At 49.6% G+C, this 20,677-nt stretch overlaps 1 protein-coding gene across 1 annotated transcript; it reads left to right on the forward strand.

Annotated features, from left to right (window-relative positions):
- Positions 1-4,059: 4,059 nt before the first annotated feature.
- On the forward strand, positions 4,060-9,113 carry LOC105047264 (uncharacterized protein At4g28440). Its single transcript, XM_010926118.4, has 2 exons — positions 4,060-4,385; positions 8,576-9,113. Exons 1-2 carry the CDS (start codon positions 4,151-4,153, stop codon positions 8,764-8,766), a joined length of 426 nt encoding a protein of 141 aa, XP_010924420.1. The 5' UTR covers positions 4,060-4,150; the 3' UTR covers positions 8,767-9,113.
- The last annotated feature ends 11,564 nt before the right edge of the window (positions 9,114-20,677 follow it).

Raw genomic sequence — 20,677 nt, forward strand, 5'->3', positions numbered from 1 at the left:
TCCTAGCCTTTATCATCTTGAGTGAGCAACTTGCATATCCTCATCGAGTCTGCAATCTTTATGCTGATAAAAATCGACCACCGGCTCAGCACAGATCAGCAACCCATGAATGTAATAGAACATTTATGGATCGGCCATCCCCCACAAGCCATCTCGTATAGACTAGAATTTGGGGCCCTATGCACAAATCTCCTTCCATAGAAAAGAGTAGCTCCGAGATACATGAATATCCTTTCTAGCCACCCAAGATCCATCTTTGGCTCTCACCACTGTGCTCCACTAATTATCAAGGTCGAGAAGAAATTGGGCTGTATTCCTAGCAATCAGAGCCCCTGCCTAGCGACCAGGGATTGGACCCCAAACTACCATTCGTTAGCAGCTGGCACACAATATCTCATGCCAACAAGTTCACACCCCGCCTTCAAGACTTGATCCCCATATGAATCTCTGAAAGTGCTGTTCAAGCTTCTCCACTAGAGTCTTGGGCAAGATTGTATTCAGAGAAGATTGACAAATATGGAACTAAGAACTGACCTCATAAGGATGACTTTGCTTATCATAGAAAGAGTTCTAGCTTGCTATCCTTCAAGTTACCCCAAATTGACTACTCCACCTCTATACACTCAATTTTTGAGTCTCTGAACTGACATGGGGACCCCTAAGTAGCATAGAGGCTCACTATGTTCCACGACCCTAAGGATTTCTCTCATCATGTGCTGCAATTGAAATGTCATCCTCGGGCTAAATGCACCATGGACTTGAGGAGGTTTACTCTCTGGCACGATACTGAGTAAGACTCCTCCAAAACCCTTTCGAAGCTGATAGCATTCAGAATAGAGGCCCGACCCAATAACAATCAGTCATTTACAAAAAGCAAATCAAGATTGACTGGATCCCATGGCCGACAGATAGATTAGTCATATAACAGGTGGCCCGCCAGAGCCCGATTCGAATTAATCAGGCTTGGGTTATTATTTTCAGCCCAGCAGGTCGGGTCAAGCCCAAAAACTAAGTCTGGGATTTTAAATGGATAGGACTTGGGTTTATCTTGACCCGGTCGGGACTTGTATCCCATTCCCAAAATCCCTAAATCCTCCTTCCACTTTGAGTCTTTCTGACTCTTCTAAGCTTTAGATCTCACTCCTAGCGAGCTCTCTTTCTTTTCGATGTTCCCATCCTTTGGCTTTCTCTTTCTCTTTGCTGTCGCCACTTGGTTGCATTATCCCATCCTTGATTTCCTCCTCACAAACCCGAGTCTTAGTCACCTCCTTGCCGCCTCCCCACCTTTTCCTCCTCATCGCCTCTTCGCATCAACCTATCTCCTGTTTTTCCTCACGAGTTGCCTCATTCCCACCCTGAGCCATGACCACCTCCTTGTCGGCTTGCCACCTCCCCGCCTCCCCACCTTCTCCTCCTTTTAACTACCTCGCTGCTTCTCCACCACCTCCTCCTCTCGTCTGTCCTCCCACTTCATCGCATCATCTTCACCTCTTAAGCCCTTGCCATCTCCTTGCTGGCATCGTCTCCTCCCCATCTCCCCATTCTTCTCTCATTAGGTTGGCCCAAGGTCCAGCCTAAAAAGCTCAAAGCCCGACATGGAGTGGGCTTGGGTTTGGGAAGGAGGCCCAAAGGCTGGGCTAGGCTCAGGCTTGAAAAATGGTTCCAGTCTCCTGGGCTAAGCTTGACCCAACCCTCGGGATGCAGTACCTAGAGCTCACGAGAGGATGTCAGCACATTGAATGAAGAGATATAGAGATAACGGACAATCTTGTTGCAGCTCGACTATAGAAGAGAAGAAATCTGAGCATGTCCTGTTGATCATAATTGCAAAGGTGGACTACAGATGTCACCATGATTCAGTCGATCCAACGAAGGTGAAGTCCAAACCCCTACAGGATTTGCTCCAAGAACCACCAACTCATACGATCATAAGTTTGCTCCATATTCAGCTTGATCATCGTGAGGTTGCGAAAGATAGAGACACGACGAATATTATGCATGAACTTCTAAGCGATGAGAACATTATCAAAAATACTGCGGCCATTGATAAATATCCTCTGCTTAGGCAGATCAGCTGAGGAAGAATAGGTTTTATCCTCTGGCATGCTTTCTCAAAAACTATGCCTGCATCATGAGTAAGCTGAGCCAGTCTAAGAGGCTACTAATAACTTGTTTCATTTGTATTCGAAGTTACTAATGAACATGTTGTATGAATGTTTAATTAGATTATATATGATTTACTTGAGTGTAACTTAATTATAAATGGGTTGGGCTTGGTTGTCACCTTTCCACCTTCATCGATCACAATGGACCGTACAACCTTTAAAATTTTTTATAAAATCTTCATAAATCATGATAATGGTATTACCATAAAAGGCCGTGGCCCCACCAAGATTGATTCACATGATGAGAAACTCTTACATATTGAATGATTAAGTGAGTTTTAAAAAATAGTAAGTGAAGTGACTTCTTTAAATTTTATAATATTTTTTCATCTATTTAGTTATTTTCTTATTGAGACATGAGACCAAATAAATAAATAAATATTAATTTATTTTTTAAACTGGATTATAAGTGGATAGGGATGGCAAAAGATCGGATATGGATCGAATAGACCCATATCCATATTCGTCCCACAAGTAAAAACTCCATATCTATACCCATCCATATCCGCCTCAGTGGTAGGTCGGATCAAGTAAAAATGCAGATCGGATCGAGTATATAAGAGAGATTGATCGGATTAGGTCGGATATATATAAATAATATAAAATTATTATATTTTTGAATGGGGGATATATATTAAGATTATATCGGATCGTGGTTGTATTAGGGCATACCATTATCTGTATCCAATTCGAATATGCTTCGAATATTTTTTTTTAGAACCCATATCTATCCTAGATTCTAATCAGATTGGATAAAATCCATCTTATTTGGGTTGGATCTGATCGGATATCCGATAGATCGGCTAAAATTGTTATCCTGATAAGTGCATTAGCTACGGGTTAAGAATTTTTTTCAACCCGACCCAACTAGAACCAAGATGAATCCATATCTCGATTTCTCTCGATTAGAATGAAAGGCTTGGAAAACCTTGAAAATAATTGAGTTAGTTCATCATCTCCGATAGAAAATAATACATCAAAATTTTACCTCAAAAATTTTATTAAAATTTTAAAATAAAGATTGAAAGTTTTTGGCCAACAAATTGACAACATGCCATAGTGATATCCCTCCTTATGTTGTGGATGACTAGCAAATTGTTTTTTATTCATAGTGAATTAGTTTCTCATGGCTTTTGGGCATCAAAATGAGTGGGCTGAATTTAGCCCATAAGCTGTCCTAATTTTTATCTTTCTAACACTCCAATAGGGAAGAGACTTGAGAAAGTGGTTTAAGATACTCTTTAAGCTAAAATCAAGGGAAAGAAAGTGGGTGGAGGAAGGAACCGAGTTCAGAGGTGCTGCTCTCCTTGAAAAGGGGTTTTGCCACAGGTCGTGAGCATCAAATCCATCCATTTGGGCTGATTTCTTGTGCTTTCCAAAGGGAGTTTCTCTATAGAGGTTTTATCAACAAGGATTCATCATCTAGCAAGTATTTTCTGCCTTCTAATTGCTTTTTATCCACCTATTGATGAGGTGATGTTCCATATCAAAGAGTTCGTTGTTCTTTTGATGCTGTATGTTTAAAACTAGAGAGGACTTGTATCCCATTATTTTCACAGTGGATGAGCCTTGCGTAGGTGTGGTCCTATGATTCTTTTTTGATTTTCTTTTAAGGATTTTTGACATAAAAAATTGTGATATATTTTTCTCTATGATTGCTGTCATATGGATTTTTTTTTTTAATTATTGATTTTAGCTTTTGTTACTGATCGAATTTGTTATCATTTTTTTGATTTATTGCATGGAAAGGGAGAGGCTTGGTTTCATATTGATTTATTCTAGGCTGTAGTTTTATAAGCTGTATGAAGTGTTCCCAGAAACGATAAAAAAACCGATGTCTTGAAGTGAGAGAGAGAGAGAGAGAGAGACAGGCTAACTTGCGTCTATATATATAAAATCCAGGTTTCGTTTCGTCAAGCCTGGTTCACGGGGTTAGGGTTTTTATATGTGCCTCGATTCTAGGGTTCGGGTATCGGTTCGCGGGCATGGCGACGGCTCAGCAGCAGGGAGGAGGAGCGAAGAGGAAGCCGGTGTTTACGAAGGTGGACCAGCTGAAGCCGGGGACGAGTGGCCACACCCTCACGGCCAAGGTGGTGAGTTCCAAGACGGTGCTCCACAAGGGTCGCGCCGCCTCCGCCCAACTCCGCCCCACTAGGATCGCCGAATGCCTCGTCGGTGATGAGACCGGCACTATCATCTTCACTGCCCGCAACGACCAGGGTTTGCCTCCGTTCTCTCGCTCGCTCTCTGCCCCTTTCCTCTCTTTTTCTGTCATTGATCGAGAAACCCTAATCTAAATAGCTGTTCCATGTTGGAGATTTCAATATCGGGAACTTTCTCTTGCATATTAATCAATTTTGCTCTCTATCCATGAGAACTTTCCAACTACAGAATCAAATAATGTGTCTTGGGGCTATTACGAGATCTACTGCTACCAAAGTCACTGATGATAAGATTAACATGACAAAATTGGCATTGCGTCAGTTTGGCTTTTGTTCATGTTCATATGTAACGCCGTGCTTTGAGAAGCAATTTGCGAAACCTAGGACTGTATAACTCAAATGGGCTGGCCAGAGTGTACTGAGCCAGGGGTGCAAATGGTGGTCGTTTTAAGCAAGAGTTTCATTAAAATAATCGGAGACGGTTCCGAGATCGACGGCCTTTCTTATTTGCCCAGTTATAAAAATCGATTTTTTACCTGTTTGACCTTTTTCTTTCTATAGATTGAAGAAATTCTTAGTCGTCTATAAGTTTTAATACAAAATGTGATTTTAACTAAAATTGATCTGTAAAGTACCTTTCTGGAAGTGCTTCTAATCTGGGATTATGCTAGAGGCTACAAAATCTCTACTTTTTCTTGTTTTTCTTTTAAATTCTTTTGCTGGGACCATTATACATACTTGCCTACTGAACAGACATGTATGTGCGTTTCCTCCTTGGTCTCAGTTATTTTGTCGGTTTGCTTAAAATTTCTGAATAATTGGCATATACCAAACATACATGTATGTCTTGCATCGGGCGTCCTCCACATAGTTGATGATCATTGAAAATTTCATGCCTTGGAATCTTGAGACTGAACAGTCACATGCAATGTTCTTTAAGTCTAAACTATTTGAATATAAAGTTCAGGACACAGAGATATCTTTTCTTCCAAGTAGAGACTTTTCTCGTGTATGTTCTTTAACAAGTTTTAAGACCAAGCATCTTGACAGTTGGGTGCCTATATTAACTTTTCAGCAAGTGCAGTCCACCACTACATGGGTTTTGAATTGGATCAAAATGGTTCTTGCAGTTTACTAACCTGTTGCTATCACTAACCTTTCCTTCAGAAAGAGAGAAAAAAAGAACTTTTCTTTTTATCTTTTGTCGTCCATAGCCTAATGACTTCTCTATTTGACATCTGCCTCTTCTACCTGATTGGAATGCTACACCAACTGAATGATGCTAATTCTGCCATATTTCCAGCCAACCAGATCCTTCTCATCCCCTGCCTCAGTGTAGTGGAGCTTTTGATAGACACTGTTTTGGTCAAGATCTTATATACTGGACCAATACCAGTCTGTACTGGGTATACCATACCACATTGGTTGGGAATTTGTACAGTATGGAGGCTTAATATGGTATCTTAACAATATGTGGTATGGATGTTGCATTGATTTAGCACCTTGGTCAGGTGTCATTATGGTGGCTTACCAGATAGTGTCATAGCTTATTGGTAAGGTACTGGTATGAGACCTGGAACTGAGATGTAAAACCTTTGTTGTAGTTCGGCGTCAAAAAAGAATGAATGTGAGAGAGACTGGGATGGAGCTGTGAAGAGATAGGTAATCTGTGGAGTGGAGTACATAGCAATTTAGCCTTCCAAAATAATTGCCATTATTTGGGAAAAAAGGCTAATGATAGTAATCATTCCATCCACTTTGCATAAATATATAGATGCTGAAAAAAGAGAGATTGCCATGTCACTGAACTCCAAAATAGGGATCTAATCATTTGAATTCCTGAAGACAATGGTTTCCAAACATGTTTTGTGTTTTGGCCCCTGCTAGGACAAATATTTTTGCCTTTTTTTTCCAGACATTTTCAGTTGAATCTTTCTGAAACTAGAAAATATTTTAAAAAAATAAAAGCAAACAGCAATAGAAAAAATAGTGTTTCAAAATTTGTAGTATGAAGGCAGCTAGGTCACTAGATATATGTAGGGTGCCAATGCAGTTTGTATTTTTATATATTTAAAAAGACACAACATATAATGTAAATACTAAATAGTTAAAAAATTAGAATTTAATCTGTAAAATTCAGAAAAATAAGAAAAAACTAAATATACCCGGTGACACTTATTTGAATGCAAACTCTAACATGGTATTACATGTTAACTTAATATGTTAACCATGTAGGGGTATCTTGCTTAGAGTTCAGTTAGATTAATGGAATTTCGAGTAAGATCCACAAATTATCTTCATTCATTAATGAATCAAGATATAAACAATAAAATAAAATATAAATTGTAATAAAGAAATGTTATAAATCTATAACAAAGTTTGGGCTTTAAAATACATACTTCATAAACAAAAGTGACAAAATATGGGTCTAGAACAAAGTTTAAACCTTGAAGCATATACTTCATGAATGAAAGTGATAAGACATATGGTACTTGCGGCATGCGGGTGCATATGCGGCATGCGGGTGTATATGCCGCCTCATGTGCAGCTGCCTAGGCATAAGCAGATAGCTTATGCAACCCAACACATAAAGAGACCCCTAGATAGTGTGGTCCAGGTGCTGCCTCCACATATGCGGCTGCATAAACTGCCTTCAGTGAAAAAAGAATATGATTATGCAATCAGCTAGAATATGAAATGTCGTAGTATGATGAATTGCAATACCTGCACATATTAGACCAACCTAATGTACTTTTAGTTGGTAGCTTGGTGTGTTTTCAAAGGATGGATATGTCAGGATGTGTTTGTCATAGAAAAACATAACAATGTCCCTAACTTAAAAATATCTAAAAGTTTGTTTCACAGCAGTTACATAACCGTCACCCATCTCTTTTCAGCTCATTGAAGATCCGAATCATTTTTGGCAAACCATTAAAGTTCAGACTCTTTAGAACTAAAGAGTCTTAACAATTATTAATTATATGTGGCCAAAATATGACTTTGTTGTGCTTTCCAATCATGCCATTGTTTATTCAAAACAGTGGTAACTTCAAAACAGAGTATGCAATTGGACTAATGGGCAGGGTTTAGGAATATATTTGTCTAAAGCTTTCCTTGGAAAATCATTTGTCCTTTGGCTTGTGATCAAGGGAGTCCTCAAAGGACAACCTCCTGGAGTTTCAATATGTACTTCATGCAATGCTAGAGGTGAGAGAGTTTACATCCTTTTTGTTCAAAATTAGTTGCCCACTTAAGTGTTGGGAGAGACTTGAGAGACTATGGCATGTTGTGGGTCAGCAAGTTGTCATGGTCCTTGGTTAAATAGGGCTGTATGGAGAATGGGATGAAGTTGGACATTTTCCTTGGTTTGGTCAGTCATCTAGAAGGAGTTTGATACAATTGAATTTTGGAGATTAGAGTGGAGATTTTGTTATTCATCCTTGGATGATTTTTAGGGACATTAAATTCATTTCTTACTTTTTTTTGCCAGGTGCTATATCTCTAGATGTGACTTTGATGTGTGGTAGGATAATGAGATGTATTGCTTAATTGGGTTATTTTTAAATGCTTAATCATCAATAAGACATATCATGCACTTTTAGGACATGTTTGGTTGGAGGAAGTTGGACTTTGGAATGGGAATGGAGAATGGGAATGAGTGACTCCCATCCATCCATTTGGTTGGGAGGGGTCCATTTTCATTCTGATTCTAGGGGGAGTGGGAATATCCCGATCCCCCAAAACCCAATCCCCACTCTCCCTAGTATTCAAATTCTAGTCCGATTCCGATCATGAACCAAACATGTCGAGGGATATGGCCATTCTGACTCTCATTCAATCCATTCCGATTGCAATTCAGATTTCAATTTTGATTGCGAACCAAACATGCTCTTAGTTTTCAACATTTTATTGAATTGCTTCCAAGTTGACTTCCCAAAATGACATGTTCATGAACCCAAATTCTATAGTTATTGTATTCTTAAGGGCTTCGAAAATTTTATTAATGCCAGAACTCGAGATTCTGATACTGATGCAGATAGGATATGCTGCAGAACTTGGTTATATGTTTGTGCATCATCTGATAAAGCTTGGTTGTGTCTGATAAACCTTGCTATCTACATATGTTTTTGTTATTAACTATATTAGTTTAACTAATCCCAGAAGTTTGTGGTTCATCTGATAAAGCAAGGTTTCATGATATAGTGGGTTATCTGATAAAGTTTGCTGAAGGGTTTTATCTTTTGACAGTTGACTTGATGAAACCGGGCACCACTATCATCCTCCGCAATGCGAAGATTGATATGTTCAAGAACAAAATGAGGCTGGCTGTTGACAAATGGGGTCGCATTGAGGTTACTGAGTCTGCTAATTTGACAGTAAAAGAGGACAACAACTTATCTCTTGTTGAGTATGAGCTCGTAAATGTTGTGGAAGAGTGAACATTATTTCCTATCATATAATTGCATTTGATGGACCGAAGAAGGCTTTGACTCCCACTGCCTTTTTGGGTAGTTTTATTCTCATCCCCATGATCATAGATTTGCGTGTATGAGGTTTTATGATAAGAGCATTTTGAAGTTGCTATACAAATTCCCACTGAAGCTAGTGTGATTTTGTCCTTGTCAACAGTTCTGTCCATTGACTAGGGTTGTTCGCTGCATCAGTGTGATTTATCCATTAGCTGTAAATTGCTCAGCACATCTTATTTTCTCTGGTGCACATAAAGGTGCCAACCAAAAAATTGAAGAATATAGTCGTGGAAAGACAAATCTGTTGTTTCATCCAATTTCTGCATCAATTCTTGTTCTCTGGGCATTTCAGCTATAACTCTCTTGCCAATATTTGTTTTCCTGCTAGGAGCATGATTTCTCAGATGGTTACCTGTTCATATAGTATGCTTTATGCCAATTGCCTTTGTTCGTATTTCATAGCCCATGCCATTGGAAACTTGATTGTTGTGTGTATCTGTAAATCTAAAACCATCTTTTCCACAATGTATTCTGGCCTTGTCCCACTACACAGTTGAACCTAAACTTCTTGGCAGACAAATGATCGTAGTGAAGGATGCTCATCGACCTGTTTCATCCTTGGCCCCAGGAAACTCGAAGAAATTCCGTTCTATAGCATGTTTGCTTTGTTTTTCTCTTGAGGTATTTTGTAGATTCCCAGGGGATAAAGGGAAAAGTATGGGCTACGTATGTTATATTTAATGTTGATCCATACATTAAGTAGCATCATGTGTATCTGTACATGCCTGTTTTTATATGCAGAAGGTACGAGTTCTGTGTTTGCCAAACAGCATCTTTCTTGTCTGGCCTGCATGTCGGCCTCCTATTTCTTTTGATCTGGAGCTGGAGTAGGATATCCAAAGGTTTGTAATTGCATGAACCTATATAATGACATCTTGATAGCATTATGTTACACTTGTGATATTGGGCCATGTGTTATGCCTAGGATGTGGTTGCATGGCAAAAATTTACAGGTTTTTATGGCGCAAGGAGAGAGGATTCCAAGTTGAACAGCGAAAATTGAAAGCCGCTGCCGTTCATTGTGCTTGCTTTTGCTTTACGTGGATATCATGTTCGCGAATAAGAATTTGTGGGATATCCAGCCGCTGGTACCCTAGTAAGCTAACGCTTTGTTCGGACCTGGTCTGCCAAAATCCAAAGGGTTTAATGGAGTCAACAGTTCCTCTCGCCCTCTTCTACTGTGCTGGTTGGCAAAAAAGACAAAATTTCTCAAAGAAATGACATGTTGAACTGTGTTTGGGCATTTGTTCGATCCTCGACGGGAGTGAGATGATAACAATGGAAATGGTAGCATAAAGTCAAATTTTGATGGTTGTGACTCCCAGCTTGAAATCAGCCAAGTGAGAAGAGAAGAATGTGCAACAGAAAAGAAGCAGAGATTAACGGTAAGTTGTGTTGGATAGAGTTGGTGAGAGGAAACAATGCCTAAGTGGAGGCTGTCCCGTTGCCAATGGAGTTTAGCAACGTTTTACGGTGGATTTTTGGGCTTATTTGGATCTTCCATCTAACCATAATATCAGTTCTAACTAAACACAGCAGCGTGAGAAACTTGTTGCAGTTTTCAACTTTAGGGGTTAAAATAACCATCGTCCCCGGTAAGCCGAATGCCCGAACTAGTTCAAAGGGAGACAACGAATGTGATGCGAATCTGTTCGTAGTTTTAAACTCATGTTGCGGCCAATCGCCTCATCGCCCGATCGCCGGGAAGCGTGCACCTGCAAAAGGAAGTCCGCACTGACCGGAGGCGGCTCCGGTGGGGACCCTCCGACGGTCAAGTCAGAGAGGTGACTGGGCAACAGTGAAATGCAGACAGAGAGCTCTGAGAGGGAGAGAGAGAGAGAGAGAGGGGCGAGCCTGCGTATGTGGGAGAGACGGACGGATCGATCCCTTGCACTGTTGCCTTCCCCGGTATATATAGTGGAGCACGGTATGGCGCCATCATTAATGGCGCGGACAAGTGAGGAACTGTCAACTCACTGTAGGCTGTCAGAGCCGCCGTGAAAATGTCACGTCGCCGTGTAGCCGTCTAATCACCAGGGTTGACCCGGTTCTCGGCGGGACAACGCCCCTAGGTGACCGTGCCGCATGTCCGTGTCAAAGCTGACAACGTCTGGCTGCCGTACGGCGGTTGGTGGAGTCGGCCGACCCAGGGTCGGTGGCCAGCAGAGTGGCGTCGGACTCCTCCGTCGGTCGGCGAGCTTCATGTGGGTCGGCTAACGGACCTCTGGGTTTAGTCGGTCGGGAATGGACCGTGGAATGGCCGCAGTTAGCCGCTGATGGCGTCCGTCGGCCTGTCGCCCGACTTATGATCGGCCAGGCAGAGTCGTCCGTCGGGTCGTCGGTTAGTCGGCCGGGCTGCCAGGTCGGGCCCTCCGATAGTCGGTCGGTCGGGCTGCCAGACGGTCGGGCCCTCCGACAGACGGTCGGTCGGTCGGTGGGCTTCCCCCAACAGTTGCCCCCCTCCACTCCCAAGTCGGGTGGAGAGCTGGTCGATGCCTTCATTCGGGTAGCAAGGCCGGACGACTGGGAGTGGATTTGTCGCATGTGCAGATCCGACCGTACCGCCGGCTGATCCGTTGTCAGACATCTCACGAATCCCAGTGATCCGAACGTCTAGTCGATGCCGGAAGTCGCGCCGGCGTCAGGTGTCAGACGCCACGTCTTGTCGTTGTCAGCCGTCACGTCGGTGCCAGAAGATCGAGTGCCGGACGATACCGCATCAGTCGATCGGATATTCGGCGCCGATCGTGGATGAGGCGTCCCATCGGGAACGCGGACCGGCGCGGGCGGCCGACGGCGGAGCCAACCCCCGCGCGCCGCGTGTCAAGGTGGTTGGCCGGCGCCCGCTCCGGCATTTAATGCAGGCAGTGCGGGCGTCCCGGGGCGAAGCGCGCCGAATCCTTAGCCAACCGGCGGGCGCCACGCGTCGCGCATCTGGGGGACCTTGGTCGGCGCGGGAGCATCTCGGCCGTCGGTCGGCCCTATATATATAGGACCTCCCGGACCCTGACCCACATTTGCCATTTGCTGGGGAAACTCTGTCCGGGCGATTTTTCGGTCGTCGCGGGCAGAGCTCTTCTCTACTTCCGGAGGGTCCATCGGGTTCGTGGTCCTCCTTCCCCTTCTTGCTTTCTTCCCTCCTTTCCTTTCTTTCGGTTCCTGCACAATGACCAGGAAACCGACTCAGGGAGCTCGGTCGGGGAACCCGACCGACGACACCCGATCGGCTCCGGAAGATGAGGCCTCCTCGCTTTCGGGGCCGAACGTCGATCAGCTTCGGGAGCACTATCGCATCCCGGAGCAGTTTCGGCTCTATGCTCCAGGGGCCGGCGGTCGGGTCAACAACCCTCCGCCCGGCGACCTGGGGCTGTACGTTGAGGACCTTCGTGCGGGTCTTCGACTTCCGATTCCGGAGTTCGTCCGGAATCTGCTTGATTACTACGGACTCTGTCCGGCGCAACTGGCGCCGAACTCTGTCCGGCTAATCATTTCTTTCGCGCTGTTGTGTCAGCTCTTGCCGACCAACCCCCGCGTTTCCCTCTTCCGGGCCTTCTTCGTGCTCCGACCCCACCCTAAGGCCCGAGGGTGGTGGCTCTTCAACCCCCGGAAGGGTCTTGCCTTCATAACCGGTCTTCCATCGTCCATTCATGGATGGAAGAACCAGTTTTTCTTTGTTTCCTCTTCCTCCTCTTGGGGCTTTCCTTCTCGCTGGGGTGTACCCCGAACTGAGGCCAACGACAACAGTCGGGTCGACGTGGACGACCGGGAGGACTTCCACCGACTCAAAGACATGTTGGTCCCGAAGCAGAGGGAGCTTGTTACCGAGCAAGCTCTCTATGATGCCGGTCTGAGTCTGGTCCCCCGAATAGGTATCGCCCAATTCCTCAGCTTTTCTTTTTGTTCGGCTTTAGGGTAGTTCCGGTCCGGCCTTTAACAGTGGTCGGTTTTGCAGGGACACCGCCGAGGATGAGGCCGACCGACGTCGAAATTCGTCAGTTTGCCGCCGCGAGGAAGAGGCCAGCGTCGGGGGCAGGCCCTTCGCGCCCTTCCAAGAGACCAGCCCCAGTCCCGCCAACCGTGGAAGCGTCGGCGACCGAGAGGTCGGAGCCGATTATAGCCCTCGCGGCTCCGACCGTCCGAGTCGAGGAGAGGCCGACCGAGGAAGTGGCCGAAGGAGTGTCGGCGGTTTCGCCGCCGCGGGTGGAGCCGGATGTCGTTCGGGAAGCCGAACATCGTCCGGAGGCGTCCGCTGGCGCAACGGGGGGCGCCGGGTCGAACTCCAGCGTCCCATCGCTGCCAGCCCCGTCGGTCGGGGCAGCTGATCGGGGGAAAGCCCCGATGGAGCCCTCGGAGGAGGAGAGATCAATGCCCCAAAGCGCATACTACCCCGAGGGTGCATCGGCCTTGGCCGATCACAACCTCGCGAGGAGGTTGTGCCAGGGGATCCTCCTCCCTACCGACGTTCAGTCGTTGCGATCTCGGCAGGTGACCGAGATGCTGTCGCGGTTCTACCCGTCGATGGTGGAGGTAAGCTTCGCGTCCCCTTTTCCCTTAAAAATTTTTGCTTGCCACATAATTCTGACAAAGCTTTTTTCCGTCGGCAGCTGATCTTCACCATGTCCGAGTTGGAGGCCGGATACCGAAGGTTCGGCGACGTTCGGGCAGCCTTCAAGGAAAGGTCGGCGGCGGCCGAGGCCGAAAGAACGATGCTAGTCGACCAGCTACAGGAGTCGGTCGACCGGGAGGCCAAGTTGACGGACGAGGTCTCCCGGCTTATGGCCGAACTGAAGTCGGCCAAGAAGGAGGCCAAGCACAAAGGCCGGGTCGTGCGTCGTCTTCGACGCGAACGGGACAGTGCCACCTCCGAACTCCAAGGGGAACGCGAGCAACTTCGGGTCAGCCTGGGGAAGCTCGCGGAAACCGAAGAGGACTTGTCCATCGCCCAAATCGACGCCGAAATTGCCAGGGCCGAGGCGGAGTTGGCGAAGGAGGAGCTGGCCCACGTTGAGGACGAGGCACGGTCGGCGAGGGAGTCGGCCGATCGTGCGGTTGAGGACTTCCGGGCCTCCGACCGATTCAAGGAGGAGATGCTCGAATCGGGCTTCGCCTCCTACCGGGTCGGGTTCGAAGATGGTCGGGATGCCGTCCATGCCTTGTACCCGGAGGTGGACGTCAGCCGAGTCGCGCCGCTACTCGCCGAAGAGGACGGAACCGAAGAGGAGGCCGACCATCAGTCGGGAGACATCATCCCAACGGAGGAAGCCGTCCCGGAGCAGGAGCCGACCGGAGGTCCCTTGCCGACTGAAGGACATCCTTCCGCCGCCGACCCAGCGCCGCTTATGGTCGAGACGCCGATTCTTCCCGATCCTCCGTCGGTCGAAGAGATTATCCAGGACGAATGATCGGTCCAGCCGACTGTCTTCCTTTTGTTTCTTTTGAAAACACATGTAATCGGCTTCGGCTCGACTTTGTAATTTCTTTTAATCAATGAATGAAATTGTATTCTCTTTTGCTTCTTGTTTGTAATGTTTCTTATCGCTGTAATGTCGAACCCTAGTCGCCAACTTAGAGAAGTCGCCAACTCGGGTAAGTCGGTAGGACTCAACCGGCTTGCACAGCTCCGAAGTAGCTTGTGTCCCGACTTTAGGTCGGTTTTCAACAATTGTAGTCGCTATTCGGGCGCATCTGTTAAGTCGGGATCCGATCGAACCTGGCAAGGTTCGGTAGTCGGACTTCCGTAGATGCGTTCACTCGAACATCGACCGGCGCAGTGTCGGGGGAGCGATAGTAAGTCGGATCCCCAAGCACTTGCGTCGGGTTCTCATGTCCTTCGACAGACGGTGGCGAACCGAGTGTCGTTCAGCCGGCCGCAGGTCGTGTCATGTGATAGACGGTGGTAAGCCGAATATCCCTCGACCGACCGTAGCCCGGTCGGAATGTCGCGGCAACAGCCGCGTGGGCTTTTAGCCTTTCTTCGGTCGGGGCCCGATCGATCAGTCGGCCGATGGATTCTGCCCGAAAATTCGACCGTAGAAGGAGTACAAACTCCCGTCATCGTAGATGCATCGGTCCGAGTAAGGGGCCGATGTGTCGTCGGTTCCAGGTCCGCGTCGATGCGTCGGGGCTGAGCGCCGATCAGTAGTCGAAGAGTTAGAACTCCGATTTTTCAAACTGAACTTGTATTCCGATGATTGAATTACAGAATTCACTGGTAATACAGCTTCAAGTTGTCGGCGTTCCAAGTCCGGGGAATGATTTTTCCCTCAAGGGTTTCCAGTCGATAGGCTCTCGGCCCGAAGGTGTCAGCAACCTTGTAGGGTCCTTCCCAGTTGGGAGCCATTTTCCCTTGGTCCAAGGGCTTCGACACCTCCGCCTTCCTCAAGACTAGGTCGCCAGGTTTAAAGAGCTTTGGTCTGACCTTGGCGTTGTAGTACCGGGCGACCCTCTGTCGGTATGAGGCCATTCGGATTTGAGCCTCATCTCGCAGTTCGGGGAGGAGGTCTAGGTCGGCCCTCCGGCTTTCGGAGTTGTCCGGCTCGCGGTACTGCTCGACCCTTGAAGATGGCAGGCCAATCTCGAGCGGGATCATAGCTTCTGTCCCGTAGGCCAAACTGAACGGCGACTCCCCGGTCGGGATACGGGGGGTCGTTCGGTAAGCCCATAGGACGGAGCCCAGCTCGTCGACCCAGAGACCTTTGGCTTCGTTCAGTCGGGTCTTAAGTCTATGGAGCAAGGTTCGGTTCGTCACCTCGACCTCGCCATTGGACTGTGGGTGCCCGACTGAAGTTAGTCGATGACGGATGTGGAACCTGGCGCAGAAGTCCTTGAAGTCTTGGTTGTCGAATTGCCGCCCGTTGTCGGTGATGATGGTGTGCGGCAATCCGAACCTGAAGATGATGGACTTTTGGACGAAGTCCTCCATCTTCCGCTCGGTGATCTGCGCCAAGGGCTCAGCCTCGACCCACTTCGTGAAGTAGTCGATGGCGACAACGATGAACTTCCTTTGGCCCGACGCCGATGGGAAGGGGCCGAGAATATCGACTCCCCACTGAGCGAAGGGCCACGGAGCGACAAGGGGAGCGATTTGGCTGGCCGGTTGGCGCTGAATATTGGCATACTTCTGGCATGGCTCGCACCTTCGGACCAACTCTGCCGCATCCTTTCGCATGGTCGGCCAGTAGTAGCCCCGTCGCAAGACCTTGAAGGCTAAGGACTTGCCCCCCAAGTGATTCCCACAAATTCCTTCGTGAACCTCTCGGAGAGCGTAGTCGGCGTCGGTCGGTCCCAAACACCTGAGCAGAGGGAGGGAGAACGACCTCTTGTAGAGTCGGCCGTCCATGATCACATATTGTGACGCCGACCATCGGAGTCGCTTGGCCTCCGCGGGATCTTTGGGACTGGTCCCGTCGGACAAGTACCGGACGATCGGGTCCATCCAACTTGGTTCGGACGTTAGCTGCTGCACTTCTTTGACCCGATCAATGCTCGGCTGTTGGAGGTTTTCGACAAACGTCCGACCCAAAGAATCATAGGCCGACGTTGCCAATCTGGAGAGAGCATCGGCACGAGCGTTCTCCGTCCTGGGGATGTGGGAGATCTCGAAATACTCGAGGCGGGCCACGAGATCCTTTACCTTCTGAAGATACTGGATCATGGTCGGATCTCGCGCCTCGAAGTCGCCCTTGACCTGCCCCACGATCAGCTGAGAGTCGGAGAATGCCCGGAGGCTGTCGACGCCCAATTCCTTCGCCATCCTCAAGCCCGCGAGGAGTGCCTCGTATTCGGCTTGATTGTTGGAGGCCTTGAAGTCGAACCGGAGGGCGTATTCGGTGACTACCCCGTCCGAGTTCGTGAGCAGGAGCCCGGCCCGCTTCCCTGAGCGTTGGAGGCTCCGTCGATGTGAAGTACCCAGGTGGAGATCGGGTCCCGCTCAGAGACCGAATCTCGTCCCGGGCCTTCCGCTCCCGACCTTTTGTCGGTCGTCGGGCATTCGGCGATGAAGTCGGCCAAGACCTGAGCCTTCAAGGCAGGCCTCGGTCGGTACTGAATGTCGAACTCGCTGAGCTTCATTGCCCACTTAGCGAGTCGTCCGGATGTGTCGGGTCGGCGCAGTACGGCCCTCAGGGGCTGGTTGGTGAGTACCACGATGGCGTGGGCCTGGAAGTATGGCGGAGCCGTTGCGCGGAGACGGTCAGGGCGAAGACCATCTTTTCCGTCTCCGAGTATCTGGCTTCGGCGCCGTGGAGCACTTTGCTGATGTAGTAGATGGGCTGATGGGTTCGGCATTCGTTTTCCCGAACGAGCACCGAACTGATCGCCTCAGAAGATGTAGCCAAGTAGAGATACAAGGTCTCCCCGATCTGCGGCTTTACGAGCAGCGGCGGGGAAGCCAAGTACCTCTTCAGGTCTTCAAAGGCCTGTTCGCACTCATCCGACCAAGAAAAACCATTCGTCTGGCGCAAGGTTTTGAAGAACGGGAGGCACCTTTCAGCTGATCGGGAAATGAATCGGCTAAGAGCGACGATTCTCCCGTTCAGTTGTTGGACCTCCTTCTTGGTGTTTGGATGACGCATGGCGAGGATCGCCTCTATCTTCTCAGGGTTGGCCTCGATCCCTCTCCGAGAAACGAAGAATCCGAGGAACTTCCCCGAGGTTACCCCGAAGGCGCATTTGGTCGGATTGAGCTTCATTCGGTGTCGTCGAAGGGTGCGGAAGGTCTCCTCGAGATCCTGAACATGGTCCGGGATCTGCGTGCTCTTCACCAGCATGTCGTCCACATACACTTCCATGTTGCGGCCGATCTGGTCTTTGAAGACCTTATTGACGAGTCGCTGGTAGGTGGCACCGGCGTTCTTCAATCCGAAGGGCATCACCCTGTAGCAGTAGAGGCCCTTGGGGGTCACGAACGCGGGTGTGCTCCTCGTCTTCAGGCGCCATCCGGATCTGATTGTACCGGCGAAGGCGTCCATGAAGCTGAGCAGTCGAAATCCGGACGTCGCATCCACCAGCTGGTCGATCTTTGGGAGTGGAAAGCTATCCTTCGGGCATGCTCGGTTGAGGTCGGTGTAGTCGATACAGATCCTCCACTTCCCGTTGGCTTTCTTGACCATGACGAATTGGCGAGCCAATCGGAATACGTGGATTCGCGAATGAAGCCCGCTTCGAGCAGCTTGTCCACTTCCTCGTCGATGGCCTTCTGCCTTTCTGGGGCGAAGGACCTTTTCTTCTGCCTCACCGGTTTCATCGTCGGATCGATGTTGAGTCGGTGAGTCATTGTTTCCGGAGGGATGCCCGACATATGCTGCCGACCATGCGAATATGTCGGCGTTGGCCGTCAGCTCCGCCAGTCGGTGGCGTTCGGCGTCGGGCAATTGAGACCCGACCCAAACTTTTCTGTCGGGATTTTCTCCTATCGGGATCGCCTCGAGCTGCTCGGCCGGCGAACCCCGCTCTTCCTCCTCCCGTTGATCCAGTTTGTCGATTGTCAGGGGATCCTTTGTCTCGTCGCTTTGGGCGGAGATTTGAAAGCATCGTCGGGCGAGCTGTTGATCTCCGCGCATCTCCCCGACTCCGTTTTGGTCGGGAATCGAACAAGGAGATGGTACGTCGAGACGATCGCCCTGAGGGCGTTCAGTCCGGGTCGCCCGAGTATGGCATTGTAGGCCGAAGGAACTTGGACGACCGCGAAATGAGGGAGACCGTGCTTTGCCGTGGTTCGGTACCGACCGTCACGGGCAGGGTGATTTCTCCTTCTGTCGTGACGGTGTCTCCGGCAAAGCCGATCAAGGGCGTGGAGACCCCACTAAGTCGATCCGTCGGTAGTCGCATTCGGGAGAAGGTCGAGTAAAACAAAACATTTGTCGAACTTCCATTATCAACAAAAATTCGTTTTACATAATTGGCTATTGTCGCCGACACAACAACAGCGTCGTCGTGGGGAGTCTGGATGCCCCGAACGTCGTCTTCCGCGAAGGTGATTACGTCGTTCGGTCGTGGCTTTTTCGTCGGCTCCCCCCTGTAGACGTCCCCGATCCCAGCCGCTTGGAAATCATGTTGATGACTCCAGCCGTCGGCTGGTTAGTCGGTGCCTCTTCAGTCGGCTGGGGGCGTCGATCGGCAGTCGGTCGGGTCGGCGGACCCTTTCGAAACTTGCCGAGATACCCCGGCGGATGAGATTTTCGATCTCATCCTTCAACTGGATGCATCGCTCGGTGTCGTGGCCGTGGCTCCGATGGAACCGGCAGTACTTCCGATGGTCGAGGCCCTTTGCCTTCAGAGGCGGAGGCCGTCGCAGGTATTCTTCCCTTCGATCTCCATCAAGATCTGCGCACGGGGAGCGGAGAGAGGAGTGTAGGAGTCATACCTGGGACGCACCGACCTCGGAGTCTGTCGGCGGGGTGATTTTTGGATCTGTCGGGGTGGAGAAAGCCGACTACCGGCCGGGGGCCTGCTTGGTTCGGCGGGCTCCCGACCTTTTCTTCGCTTCTCCTTCGGACCCCTGGGCTCGACCAAGCGTCGGTCGGACGCTCCTTCGTCCGCGCGCATATACTTGTATGCGCGCTCCAGTAGCTCGGCGTATGTTCGGGGGAGGGTCTTGTCCAGAGAATAAGTAAATCGGGACGACCTCAGGCCCCTCTTCATGGCTGAAACCGCCATGTCTTCGTTGAGGTCCCGGACCTCGAGCGTGGCCGCGTTGAATCGCGCCACGAAGTGTCGGAGCGTCTCGTTTTCCCCCTGCTTGAGGGAGAAAAGGCTATCCGACGTTCGCGGCGGCTTTCGGCTGGTGCTGAAATGGGCCACGAACGAGTGCTCGAGCTGCGCGAAGGAATGGATACTGCCCGATCGAAGACCGGAGTACCAAGCCCTGGCAGCCTTGCGAAGTGTGGCGGGGAAGCCGATGCAAAAAAGAGCGTCGGTTGCCCCTTGAATGTCATGAGAGCTTTATAGCTCTCGAGGTGGTCGACTGGGTCGGTGGAGCCGTCGTAGGGCTCCACGTGCGGCATCTTGAACCGACTGGGAATCGGCTCGTCGAGGACCAGTCGAGAGAGGTTGGGCGGTCTGGAAGTCGACGTCGTTCGAAGACTTCTGGCCGTCCATCTGCAGTTGGGCGAGTCGGCGGTCGATCTCCTCGAACCGTCGCTCGTAGTCGTCCGCTCGTCGATGCTGGGAGACCCCAGGAGTGGAGCCTCCGGAAGACTCTGAAGGAGAGGCCGACGGTGTGCGCGGCCGCTTTTCCTTCCTCGCCCGTTCCAACGGGGAAGGAGAGGGCCGCTGGGACCGTCGGTCGTCGCGCCGAGGTCGACCCTCCTCCCCGTGGGAGCGCTGTTGGGAGTGCTCGCCTGGAGGCGGCAGGGGTCGGCGCGACCGTCGGCGGCTGCTCCTGGAAGGCATAGGTCGGGCCGCCGGTTGTTGCTGGAGGCTTTTGACTGCGTCGGTCAGTACGGTCATCTGCCGTACGATGGCCGCAATCTGGCCTCCGTGGTCACTGCAGGGCGCGGAGAGCTAGGCTCCGCCGCCGGTGGTGGTGGGGGAGGCCTCTTCCCGGCGGGAAGAACGCCTTGCCGACCCAGTGATTCTCGATCGTTGAGCTCTTGTCTTTGTCATGCTGTCCCCTTCCTGGCGCGCCAATCTGTTGCGGCCAATCGCCTCGTCGCCCGATCGCCGGGAAGCGTGCACCTGCAAAAGGAAGTCCGCACTGACCGGAGGCGGCTCCGGCGGGGACCCTCCGACGGTCAAGTCAGAGAGGTGACTGGGCAACAGTGAAATGCAGACAGAGAGCTCTGAGAGGGAGAGAGAGAGAGAGGGAGCGAGCCTGCGTATG

This window comes from Elaeis guineensis, chromosome 6 (assembly GCF_000442705.2).
Source record: "Elaeis guineensis isolate ETL-2024a chromosome 6, EG11, whole genome shotgun sequence".
Classification (NCBI taxonomy): Eukaryota; Viridiplantae; Streptophyta; class Magnoliopsida; order Arecales; family Arecaceae; genus Elaeis; species Elaeis guineensis.